Genomic DNA, 12,502 nt, shown 5'->3' with positions numbered 1-12,502 from the left:
TGCATACATGAGAGTGTGCTTTGTAGCCCTCAGTTGGCAAGCACTGAGCATGGGCCCTCATTTTGTGTGTGTGTATGTGTGTGTTTGTGTGTGTGTGGAAAGCCCCATTACTTCATCTTTCAACAAGTCTTATTTACTCTGTTTTGATTTTGTTGGTTCAAAACATGTCTTAAAGGTTGAGGGCATTCTGTTTTAGTGAGTTGTTCCCCCCCTTTTTTTGGTCGTAAGCCATAATCTTTGTGCATCAGCATTGTTCAGAACAACAAAAAATATGGCCACTCCTGTAGCTATAGGAGATAACTTTGCACGGGAGAGTTATGGGTCTTATCATGAAAAACCACCTGGATGGGGTTAATACCTGTCTTTCCATGCTTTTGACATAGAGCAGTTCGTAATGTGGAAGTCTGAACACTCTAACAGTTTGTTCCCATAAAAGTTAGTACTGTATATAATTTGCAAACTTTTGTGGAGAGTCTAGGGCTAGATCGAAACCCACCTTTTAAACGTTATTAGAACAATATTAAAAATATCATTCTAAAATGTCAAGGCATTTGGTTTCTTCCTTCGCTACCTTTCCCACAAAGTTTACCAGGTATTTTTTGGGATAGAGATAGGTCTGCAGCGCCCTCTGGTGCCACATTTAAACAGCACATCACTAATGTTTGAAAAGAACTTCCTATGGCAATATGGTTATCAGAACCATATTTGAAATTCATTTTTAGCATCAAAAACCATGAGTGCACATCCACCCTAGGCCACACCTACCACCATCATGATCATTACTATTAATGTTAAAAATGTATATCGTGCTTCCTAGGGCCCAGGTGTCAAAGCAGCTTGTACAGGTACAAGATGCAAATTTTAAAACATAAATTAACTTTCAGAAATTTAAAGCCTCAGAAATGTAAAACCTCAGAAATGCAAACAAACAAAAAGATTCTAAAGCATTGGAGAAGTACTCATGATGCAAAGCCCTCCTGAAATAAAACAGTTTTAACCAGGCGTCCAAAATTCAGCAGCGATGGTGCCTGTCTGACTTCTAGTGGCAAGGAGTTCCACAAGAGTAAGACTCATAAGCTGAAGGCATCTCTTCTTGTTGGCAAGAGTTGTGCTAACAGGACTCCCTCAGATGATACCAGTGATCGAACAGGGATGGCCAGGGTAAGGTGGCTGTGACCCATAATTTCAGTACACTGATATCAGACATATACATGCCTAGCCTGTGCTCTGGGAGGAATAATTTAATGGTTGCTGCCATCAGCTTCCAGGGCAGGGATGGAAGCCACATTAGAGAAACAAACACAGAGAGATTGATGCTGTTAAGACTCAGAAGCCAGCTTTAAACTAGTTTTAAGTATCTGGTGTACTCTATAAATCTTGCAAACCACTTTGCATACTAAGCAGGCAATGAAACACCCTGAATCACATCTGCCCTAGATACAAGGATTGTAAGCATCAGGAGGGGCCGACGAGTTTTTACAACTCAATTTGCAGTCTAATCTTCTTTGTAATTGCTTCTGGTCCTACTGTAGGTCAGATGGTTCTAGGCACCAAACAAACCTGAGATGGTAATTAGCACGTTGAGTCCTTCGAGCACATCCATCTGTTGGAACCGCCTCCTGGTTATCAATGAGTAAACTCTTCCTTGCCCGCTTCTGTCTAGAAGCCACAATCCATTTTCAGTCCCCACAAGCAAATTCACCCCTGTTAAAATATGGAAGAACAACAAAATCAGCGCAAGTAATCCTGACAATATAAACCATCTAAAGGCAATTTGGACCACTTCCTCACTGGAGAGCGAATGGATGGAACAGCACTTTGGTTACTATATTGGTATCCAAGAGCTCTTACTCAAGACAGGTGGGACCTGCAACGTGGCCTGCGCACACATTACTGCCTTTAAGCACAGCTAGGCTGTTGGTTTTCTCAGTTCCTGTGGAAGCTGGTTTTGGTGGGGAAGTGCATCAAAACACAGCATTTAATACTAATCAGAGAATCGTTGGAAGGGGTCACTGAGGGTCATCTAGTCCAACCCCCTGCAATGCAGGGATAATAATAATAATAATAATAATAATAATAATAATAATAATATTTAGAATCATAGAATCATAGAGTTGGAAGAGACCACAAGGGCCATCGAGTCCAACCCCCTGCCAAGCAGGAAACACCATCAGAGCACTCCTGACATATGGTTGTCAAGCCCCTGCTTAAAGACCTCCAAAGAAGGAGACTCCACCACACTCCTTGGCAGCAAATTCCACTGTCAAACAACTCTTACTGTCAGGAAGTTCTTCCTAATGTTTAGGTGGGATCTTCTTTCTTGTAGTTTGGAGCCATTGCTCCATGTCCGCTTCTCTGGAGCAGCAGAAAACAACCTTTCTCCCTCCTCTATGTGACATCCTTTTATATATTTGAACATGGCTATCATATCACCCCTTAACCTCCTCTTCTCCAGGCTAAACATGCCCAGCTCCCTTAGCCATTCCTCATAAGGCATCGTTTCCAGGCCTTTGACCATTTTGGTTGCCCTCCTCTGGACACGTTCCAGTTTGTCAGTGTCCTTCTTGAACTGTGGTGCCCAGAACTGGACACAGTACTCCAGGTGAGGTCTGACCAGAGCAGAATACAGTGGCACTATTACTTCCCTGCCCATCTGGCTGGGCTTTCTCAGCCACTCTGGGTGGCTTCCAACAAAATATAGTAATATAGTAATATAGTAATGCATCAAACATTAAAAGCTTCCCTAAACAACTAAATCTCAGCTAAAGCATCCATGACAGATGGCCATCCAACCTCTGCTTGAAACCCTTCAAGGAAGGAGAGTCCACAACCTCCCGATGAAGTCCGTTCCACTGCTGAACAGCTCTTACTTCCTGATGTCTAGTCAGAATCTCCCTTCTTGTAACTTGAAATGGCAGGACAGATATGGATGCAGCTAATGTTGTGTGCATGTCGCTTCCCAAACCAGCAGTGAGAGTGCACTGGATGCAGATTCAATGGGAGTGTGTGCATGGCCTTCATGTTGCAGTGTGGCTTGTTGCTGCTCAGGGTGCCTGCCAGCCAGCCAGCTGACCAGCTGTGACCTTTCCCAGAAAGCTCCATTCTCTTCCCCCCCTTCTTGCCATCTCAACAGAGAGCATTCCATGGTCACTGAGTATGCTCAGTCCTCATTAGACTGTTTGGGGGCTGGTCCACTCTGCCCCCAAATGATTTTGATTGGGTTTCGATAACAACAAGAAAAGCAGTGTTAACAAAAACTGAACTAAGCTAGCGGAGGCATCTTATCATATGGGTCTTACAATGCACATATTGTGAGTCAAACTACTCTTTGTCAATTTGAGTCATTTCCTCCCCTTAGTAAATCTCTCATTTGTCCATCAGGAAAAGGGCACTTTAAAAATATAACCCGTCCACAGATTGACGACTCGAGTTGTTGGAGGTTCTAGTAAATTCCGATTCTTATTGACATATGCCAGAAAAGGCATCCAAATCACATCAGATTAGTGATTTTTCTGCCACCCCTCCAATTACTGTTTGCTATTTTTCTGCCGTCCCTCTAATCACACTACTGTGATATGTCAGCCTTTCAAAGAAGGCCAAGACTTGGATATTATCTAGCTACCCTTTGGCCATAAATCCTGTTTTCTGGTGACATGCCAACTCAGTATGTGCTGCCGCAAACAATAGTGCTACCCTACTGATTCTTTGAGAACTCTACAAGAGGTTCAAGCCTTGATTACCCCTCCTAAAGTATTTAGAACCTTGGGGTTCCCCTGAGCCTGCTGGTGCCCCACTGTTGTGCATGGGCATTCTGGTTTTGGCTATATTAGTATATTCAGCGAAAGTTTCATTCAGAGGTAGCATGCCAGGGAATAACCCCTGCTGTGGGGCAGATATGGGGTGGAGCAATCTGCCCTCAGGTCCTGCTTTGTGGGCATCTGGTTGGCCACTACTAGAATCAGGGTGCTGGACTAGATTGTTTGCTGCTCTGATCCTGCAGGGGGTCTACGTTTGTTTTTTGTTTATATTTATTTAATTTGGGTTGGGGGTTTTTTAGGGGGGTGGGGAGGTTATTTGCATTTCTCTAAAAGGGTAGTGCTGTGAGTTAAACCACAGAGCCTACGACTTGCCAATCAGAAGGTTGGTGGTTTGAATCCCCGCAACGGGGTGAGCTCCCGTTGCTCAGTCCCTGCTTCTGCCCACCTAGCAGTTCGAAAGCATGTCAAAGCGCAAGTAGATAAATAGGTACCGCTCTGGCGGGAAGGTAAATGGCGTTTCCATGTGCTGCTCTGGTTTGCCAGAAGTGGCTTAGTCATGCTGGCCACATGACTCGGAAGCTGTACGCCGGCTCCCTCGGCCTATAAAGCGAGATGAGCACCGCAACCCCAGAGTCGGTCATGACTGGACCTAATGGTCAGGGGTCCCTTTACCTTTACTAAAAGCATTTAATAGGGACCAGTTTACCTACGATGCTGCCTTACTCCACATGCGCCCAAATGACTGATCAGTGGAATTGGCATTACTGCAGGTGCCAAATAATTTGTAAGAACTCATTGAGTGTGACATCACTTGCACTTTGGAACTCCATGCCTACTGAGATTAAGCTGGTGCCTTCAGTGTACTCTTTTTGGCACCTGCTAAAAATATATATTCATGTTTAGATAAGCCTACCCAAATTCTTAGAAACGCTGGTGTGAATTTTAATCTGTTTTAGTATTTCAACTTCTTGCATGCTTTAATGCATTGCCATTTTTCCTGATTTTATAGTTTTATCTTTGAGGGTGTTCTTTTGTGTGTGTTTTTACAATCAAGCAGTGTGTAAATTTTGTTAAACAAACAACTTAATATCTAAACATCTCCAAATGGCATGTGAAAATGATATGAAACAATCAAAGTGTCATAAAAGCTGCAAAACGGCACTATGAAAACAGATTTTAAAAAGTAAAAAGATGATTTAGGAAATAGCAGGGTTCAATTTCATGGGTCAGGAATAGTCTAGGCAGAAAGAGATGCCTTCACAAGATGTCTGAAGCAACTGATGGACGATGCTTCATGAATGACATTCCACAGAGCAGAGACAATGACATAAAATTCCAGTTTTCGGGTCACCGCACAGTGATAATCCATAGAGTGATGGCCTAAGTCAAGACCCTGGGGGAACAGGCAACATGTGGCATTTAAGGCTTATGTCTGTCATCCCAACCTATGTACCTAGGATTAAGTACCACTGACTTCAATAGGACTTACTTCTGAGTAGGCAGGGTTAGGATTGCTCTGCCAGTTAGCTTTTGTGGGGAGAGAAGGGCCCATTGCAAGGTAAAAATTTTGAGTTCCCATAGATTTGTCATGAAATGTCACTTGGAGTGGGGTACCCACTCTCGAGAAACATCCTAAGAAGTTAAACAAGACTTGCAAAATTTCTCTGGGTGAGACCCTCAAGTATCTGTCTACAGTTAAATTGTTTTCAAGCCAGAAGAAGTGCTGAGGGGACTGCGGATTTGAGCTGACACCCAACGGGCGAGGCTTCCATTTGGTTGCCATGTTTGATAAGCTTTCTTATCAAAGTGTTCCTGGCGGAAATAATGAGATGGCATAAGGTATTACGCAGCACAAAAAAAGAGAAAAAGCAGTGGAATGCTAGCAATGGGCTGGTAAGAACATAGCGCTCTCCACCTCAGCACACATATCATTACCAGCTTTGCTATGGTGCTCTGTTCTTAATTTAAAATCTTGGCCTCCTCCAAACATACATCACATGAAACCCAGAGAGCTGTAAACTGTAAATCTACATTTCCTGGGATAATTTCTTCCGGCATTTCATTCATTTATTTTGTTTCTCATTTAAGGCTCGAATCAAGGCAGGAGGTGTGGGTAAAATATTGTATCAGCTCCATGGAGCTTGTCGTCGTGCTGCCTGGTGTCAGGAAGATGGAAAATTAAAGCTGATGGGGAGCTAAGGCATCAATAATGAGGATGGATCTTTAAGTGACAGGCGGTGCAGTCCATCCAGCATTTCGGTATATCACACTCAGATGTAGGAAACTGGGCTTCATGTCAAGGCCAGCTCAGAGGCAGAGAATTGCACTGAGGATCATAGTACATTCTAAGACCAATGGTAGCTGAGATGCACTTGTGGACGCCACAAGGCTGCGATCCTGCAAACCTTCCAACACCCCTTCCAGGATTTCTGTTGCAGAGTGTTCTCCACTTCAGAAAGTGATGGGCTCAAGTTACTGGCCAGGACAGAAAATGTACTGGTATCACAAGACTTCCCATCTCTGGGCATGACTTGAGAGGCAGAAAGAAGCAAAAAACTGACACATGCTCTAGACCAGGTCCCTACTGATGCTCCAGAAATGGGTAAGACTGGGTTACAAAAACTCAGTTGCTACCTAGCTGTTGCTTGAGCAACATCTCCTTTTGGACAGTTCCTCTGATGCTTTAGTGCACTTTGTATTGAACCTGATCTTGCCTTGCTAGTAAGTGCTCCAGCTGCATTCCAGGACACCCCAACAATCAGGCTGAGCAGGAACGGGGCAATTTACTGAATGGGAACAGAAACAGGACTGCAATACCTCAAGAACCGCCTCTCTCCCATATAAACCGTTCTGGACTCTGTGTTCACCCTTCTTTGTGTGCCTCTTCCATGAGAGGTCCAGAAGGTGGCAACATGAGAACAGGCCTTTTCTGTGGTGGCTCCCTGTTTGTGGGATGCCCTCCCCAGGGAGGTTCGCCAGGCACCTTCATTATATATATTTTAGGTGCCAGGTGAAAACGTTCCTTTTTAACCAGGCCTTGGGTTGATGAATATTTTAAATGTGTCTGTGGGAAGGGGGAGGTTATGGCTTTGCTGTTGTGTTTTAATTATTTACTCGAGAGCCAGTGTGGTGTAGAAGAAGAAGAGTTTGGATTTGATATCCCGCCTGCCTTTCACTCCCTTTAAGGAGTCTCAAAGCGGCTAACATTCTCCTTTCCCTTCCTCCCTCACAACAAACACTCTGTGAGGTGAGTGGGGCTGAGAGACTTCAGAGTGAGTGGGGCTGAGAGACTAGCCCAAGGTCACCCAGCAGCTGCATGTGGAGGAGCAGGGACGCGAACCTGGTTCACCAGATTATGAGTCTATCGCTCTTAACCACTACACCACACTGTAGTGGTTAAGAGCGGTAGTCTCATAATCTGGGGAACCGGGTTCGTGTCTCCGCTCCTCCACATGCAGCTGCTGTGCGACCTTGGGCCAGTCACACTTCTCTGAAGTCTCTCAGCCCCACTCACCTCACAGAGTGTTTGTTGTGGGGGAGGAGGGGAAAGGAGAATGTTAGCTGCTTTGAGACTCCTGAAGGGGAGTGAAAGGCGGGATATCAAATCCAAACTCTTCTTCTTGTTTTTATCCGGTACTGTATTCTGTGAACCACCCTGTGGCCCTTTGATGGAGAGCAGTATATAAATCTAACAAATAATAATAGCAACATAGGAAGCTGCCTTGCAGTGAGTTAGGCTATTGGTCCATCTTGCTGCAATATTGGCTACACTGACTGGAAGCAGCTCTCCAGGGTTTCAGGTGAAGGTCTTTCCCAGTCCTACCTATGATCATGCAAAGTAAGTGCTCTTCCAGGGTGCTATGGCCCTCTCCCCCTATATTTTTAAAGATCTGAACAAGCCTCCAAGCACCTCAGAATCGCAAGCCATCTATTCCTGCTTCAGATAAACTTTCTTACCCCACAATGCGGAACACAAGATCTCAGAGTTGAACTTCTTTTTGTATTTGCGGATTTCTGGGCTGTCACTCTGTGGGCGGATATTGGTGGGGTTCACGTTGACAACAGAGCCTTTCCTTGCGTTTTGCCTGCTGGTGGGCTCTGGTTTCACATTGGATGCTGGGGAAGAGAAGCAGAGGCTTTTTATAAAACGATTGTTATGTTTTCTTGCACAACATATGGATTGTGAAGCAACTGTGCCCCACACTCTAAGTGTGCCCCTCATGAAAGCAGGATTTCTAATCTCTTTTTGAATGACATCTAATATGTCACATCCACAATATACATTTAAAGCATACTGCTTCCCCCAAGGAATCCAGGGAGCTGTGGCTTGTTAATGATGCTTTGTGAGAGAGCATTTGCTTTATGGTGTGGATGTGACCTAAGGGCCAGACCACAAGTGATACTATTCATTTGCATTTAATGTGCACATTTTAAAAATACAAATAGCAACTACTGGAAAGAGCCTAATAATGTTTAGGATCAGAGCAGGTGGGGTACAGGGAGTTTTGTCAGTCTTGACAAAAATCATTCGTTTGAAGCAACTATTTGCATGGTATTCCCTATGCATTGACATTCCATATTGGCACCAGTAAATGTGACAGACCAGTGTATTCAGCCCACAGAACAAAGAATTATCTAAGTAAATAAGGTGCTTGCTTGCTGGGAGAAGGTCACTGGAGTCCGCCTTCTACCAGGTGAATTTGCAGGTCATGGAAAACCATACATAATGGTTTACCATTCACGGTTCACTTGAATAAACCATGAATGGGAAGCCAAAACCGAAGTTTGGCTTGGAGCAGAGGTGGATTAGAGTAGTGCGACCAGTTCTGCCGCCCTGGGCACTGGGCCTAGGGAGTTCTCCAGGGCATTGCAACTATGATGTAGTGAATTGAGCAGAACTGTAGGCAGGAGGTGGAGGGGGCATCAAATTTTGGCCTTGCACAGAGTGATGCATAAATTTGAAAGACCCAAGTCCACCCTTGCTTGGAGTGGAGCAAGCCATGATCCTTGTAAGGCTAAGACAGAGATTCGGATGGGTGACTATGTTAATTTCAGTTTCTCCCAGTTTCTCATCTTTCTAATATTAAGTCCAGTTCTCTACATTTCCACATCAGTTTGTGATTTAAAAGACAACATTTCAGTTTAGTCCTGATATAACCTTTTTGTATGCATTTCCTTCCTAGGAAGAGTGCACGTGTTGCGGTGAGACCTGGAGGAGGGGAGGAAGAACACAATTTCACTCCTCCCCTCCAAAAGAGGCAAATATGGCATGTTCTGCAATTAAAGCAACTGTACTTACGAGAACCACAGTTTGGCCCAGTTGGACTTGAAGGAGGTGACATTTGTAGAAGCCTAGGATCTATGAATGATGTGAATGATGTCGTAGATGAGGAACTATTTTTTGAGGGGGTGTTGTTAGTGCTTGGTGCCTAAAATGGGGGAAAAATTAAGATGAAACAAAGGAACTTAATCACAACCGACTGCATTGATGGTACTACATGTATACTATACGGTGACCTTTCCCAACCTTGGACCCCCAGATGCTGTTGGAATATAACTCCCATCATTCTTAAGACAGCAGAACCAGCAGTCAGGGATGATGGGAGTTGTAGTCCAACAAGATCTGGGGGCCCAAGGTTGGGAAAGGCTGCTGTCTCTGGGATGGATGGTTCTACTCCAACACCCTCCTTAAAAAACCCCAAACGAAACTAAAACCTTGCTTTGAAAGTGATACCACAACTTAATTACAGTGGTACCTCGGTTTACGAACTTACCGTAATCTGTTCCGGAAGTCCGTTCTTAAACCGAAGCTGCGCTTTCCCTAATGAAGTCTCCCACTGCCAGTGCCCTTCCACCATTCGGATTCCGTTCCTAGACTGAGGTAAAGTTCATAGACTTCTGGTTTTGCGGAAGTTCATAACCCAAATAGTTCATAAACAGGGCTGTACATAAACCGAGGTACCACTGCAGAGCTTATGTACATTGCATTCTACTGGGTTGCTGCACTAAGATACTCTGTGGCCAATGATAGTAGAAAGCCACCTAGGCTGTGAAGAAGAAACTGGGGTAATATGGGAAGGAGCAGTAGATCTGACCAGAGCCCTAGTTGATTCAACAGTAGAGTCTGGCCCTCTGCTCTGAAACCCCCTCCAGACATCCAGTAAGACTGGGTACTTATCAGGGCTCTGGAATGGAAGGTGTGCAGAAGTTCCAGCTGGGGTAGCTCTGTTGGTAGAGCATGTGGCTCTTAATCTCAAGGTGATGGGTTCAAGTCCCATGTTGGGCAAATAGATTCCTGCATTTAGACTAGATGATCATTGTGGTGCTTCCTTAACTCTACATTTCTGTGATTCTCTGATTCTAAAAGGTGGAAGTGGATCTAACTATTAGAAATCTGGATGATTAGCAGTGGATTGTACTCTAAAGCTTCATTGGAAAGGAAAACAAAAACAAAGGGTAAATAAATCTAGTTCTTTCACATCTAGAAAAATTATACACCAATAAAATGTGTTGGGCAGGTAATTTCTCTTCACCACCACACAGACACACATGATTCACCATTAAATCTCCCTTCCAAAACAGCTTAAAGGAGAAGACTGAAGTAAATGAGCATAAATGCTTTCCTTTAATTTGGAACGTATAACAACCTCAAGTAACTGGCACAGCCTCCCTGCAGATCCATAGCAATGCAGACCAAAACTTCTGGCAAGATGCAATGGAATGCTAATGGCCAATATCTATCACCCCTCAGCATAAAACAGATTTTGCCTTATTACAGGGCTTCAGAATGTACAACATTTTAGACATTGCTGGACATCTAAAACTAACAACAACATCAACATCAACTCAATAGTCACGTTGTGCGACATGCTCACATAACTTGCGCAGCATGTGCATAATATGCCAGGCAGCGTGCGCAAATGATGTCAGCAAGTCATGCGGAATATACACACAGCGTGAGCATGTTGCAAGGCGATGACATCAGCACATCGGTGGTGCTGGTCCCCCTCAATCACAGGGGCAAGCCAGCGCAACTGTCCTGAGATATGAATTTTTGCACACAACTTCTCCTATTACACACTTTTGCAAGGCATTTCCCCTAGTAGTTTTGTATGTTATTTTCATTACAATGTGCATTTTTTGTGTGTATACTTTTTTGATTGGAGAACTGCATCATATAATTCAGAGAAGTTTGAATCTCAAAAGAAGGACTGCATTTCAGTTTGTTTATTGTCATAATATGTGACATTTACCTTGTTGGGAATAGGCTGGCTCTGAGGTTCCGGAAAGTGGTTCTGAGCAACTTTCAGCTGGTTTGCTGAACAATTCGAAACCTGGCTCTGTTGCAACAGGTCTGGGAGAAGATAGTTTTGGTTGCTCATGCCCCAGAATCGTTCCTGAGAACTGCAGCTGAGCTTTCCTGCAACATAACCCTGCACACAATGACAACTTTTTAAGAGCTGTTCTGTGACCAGAAGTCAAGCTATTCTCCCCTCCCTTCCTCCCAGCATGAAGCGCTGCTCACTTGTGGTAACACTTATGGTAACAAATGCTGGTGAATGTTGGAAGTCCAAATCTCTGTAGTACATCACAGCTAATGAAAATCAGATTATGGCAGGAATGTCAGCGCATCAGGAAAAAATGTAATAAAATAAAATGACACTGGAAATGGGATTCTGATGGATGGGAGCTGCTTAAAGGACACTAGTAATGCTCCATGTTTATACAGTGAAGTTCATCTTCAAAGCACTTCGCAAATGATATCTAATCCATCCTCTCAGGCCCCCATGACACAGAGCCAAAGAAGCATTAGCATTCAAGCAACAGGGTAATGAGGTGGAGTCTCTTTAAGAAGCCAGCATCAAAACTAGAAGAAGGGTGAATCTCAGAGATTGCTTCACCTTGCAAGGGTGCCTCTTATGATCTTCTACTAGGGAAGCTCTACCCACAACCCCTTTCTTCCAGATGAAGCCAGAAAGGTGGCTGGGAGGAGGAAGACCTTTTTATTTGGCAGTGGTGCTGAGGCTTGGTAAAGGTAAAGGTAAAGGTAAAGGAACCCCTTACCGTTTGGCTTACAAACAATAAATAACAATGACATGATAAAAAGGTAAAGGTACCCCTGCCCGTACGGGCCAGTCTTGACAGACTCTGGGGTTGTGCGCCCATCTCACTTAAGAGGCCAGGGGCCAGCGCTGTCCGGAGACACTTCCGGGTCACGTGGCCAGCGTGACATCGCTGCTCTGGCGAGCCAGAGCCGCACACGGAAACGCCGTTTACCTTCCCGCTGGTAAGCGGTCCCTATTTATCTACTTGCACCTGGAGGTGCTTTCGAACTGCTAGGTTGGCAGGCGCTGGGACCGAGCAGCGGGAGCGCACCCCGCCACAGGGATTCGAACCGCCGTAGAACACCACAAATGCAACATGAAGCAGACAACATTAATCTTATGTACAGGATTAGTCTCCATGAGGCCGAGCCTCAGTGCTGGGAGAACAGCTGAGTTTTGCTTCACTTCCAAAGCATCTCTACTTATCCCTACATTCCAAGCGGAGAACTATGTTTAAAAACAAATTCTTAGTCTTAGTTGTAATAAATCGGCTTATAACCGTGGCTCATGAAGCTGGTTCCTCCACTGAGAAAGGATGTGCTAAAGGTGGGGGAGAAAAGACAGGGTAGGACCACAACCAGCAAATGAAATACTGGAAGATGCTGTTTTCAACAAGAAAAAAAGGAAAGGAGCAGAAGT

General features: G+C 44.5%; 1 protein-coding gene across 2 annotated transcripts in view; it reads right to left on the bottom strand.

The window, feature by feature from the left end:
• NRK (Nik related kinase) overlaps positions 1-12,502 on the bottom strand; it is a 122,653-nt gene that overhangs the window by 29,352 nt on the left and 80,799 nt on the right. Inside the window, exons 22-25 of one of the 2 annotated variants that reach the window (XM_079962646.1) lie at positions 11,012-11,191; positions 9,058-9,187; positions 7,716-7,874; positions 1,561-1,704 (exon numbers count right to left, since the gene is read on the bottom strand). In XM_079962646.1, the coding sequence (XP_079818772.1) occupies positions 1,561-1,704; positions 7,716-7,874; positions 9,058-9,187; positions 11,012-11,191 (613 nt within the window). The remainder of the gene's footprint in view (positions 1-1,560; positions 1,705-7,715; positions 7,875-9,057; positions 9,188-11,011; positions 11,192-12,502) is intronic. The other variant, XM_079962647.1, reaches the window with a different exon arrangement.

The sequence above is a fragment of the Podarcis cretensis genome (assembly GCF_951804945.1).
Source record: "Podarcis cretensis genome assembly, chromosome: Z".
Lineage (NCBI taxonomy): Eukaryota > Metazoa > Chordata > Lepidosauria > Squamata > Lacertidae > Podarcis > Podarcis cretensis.
This window is presented reverse-complemented; position numbering and strand designations above follow the sequence as displayed.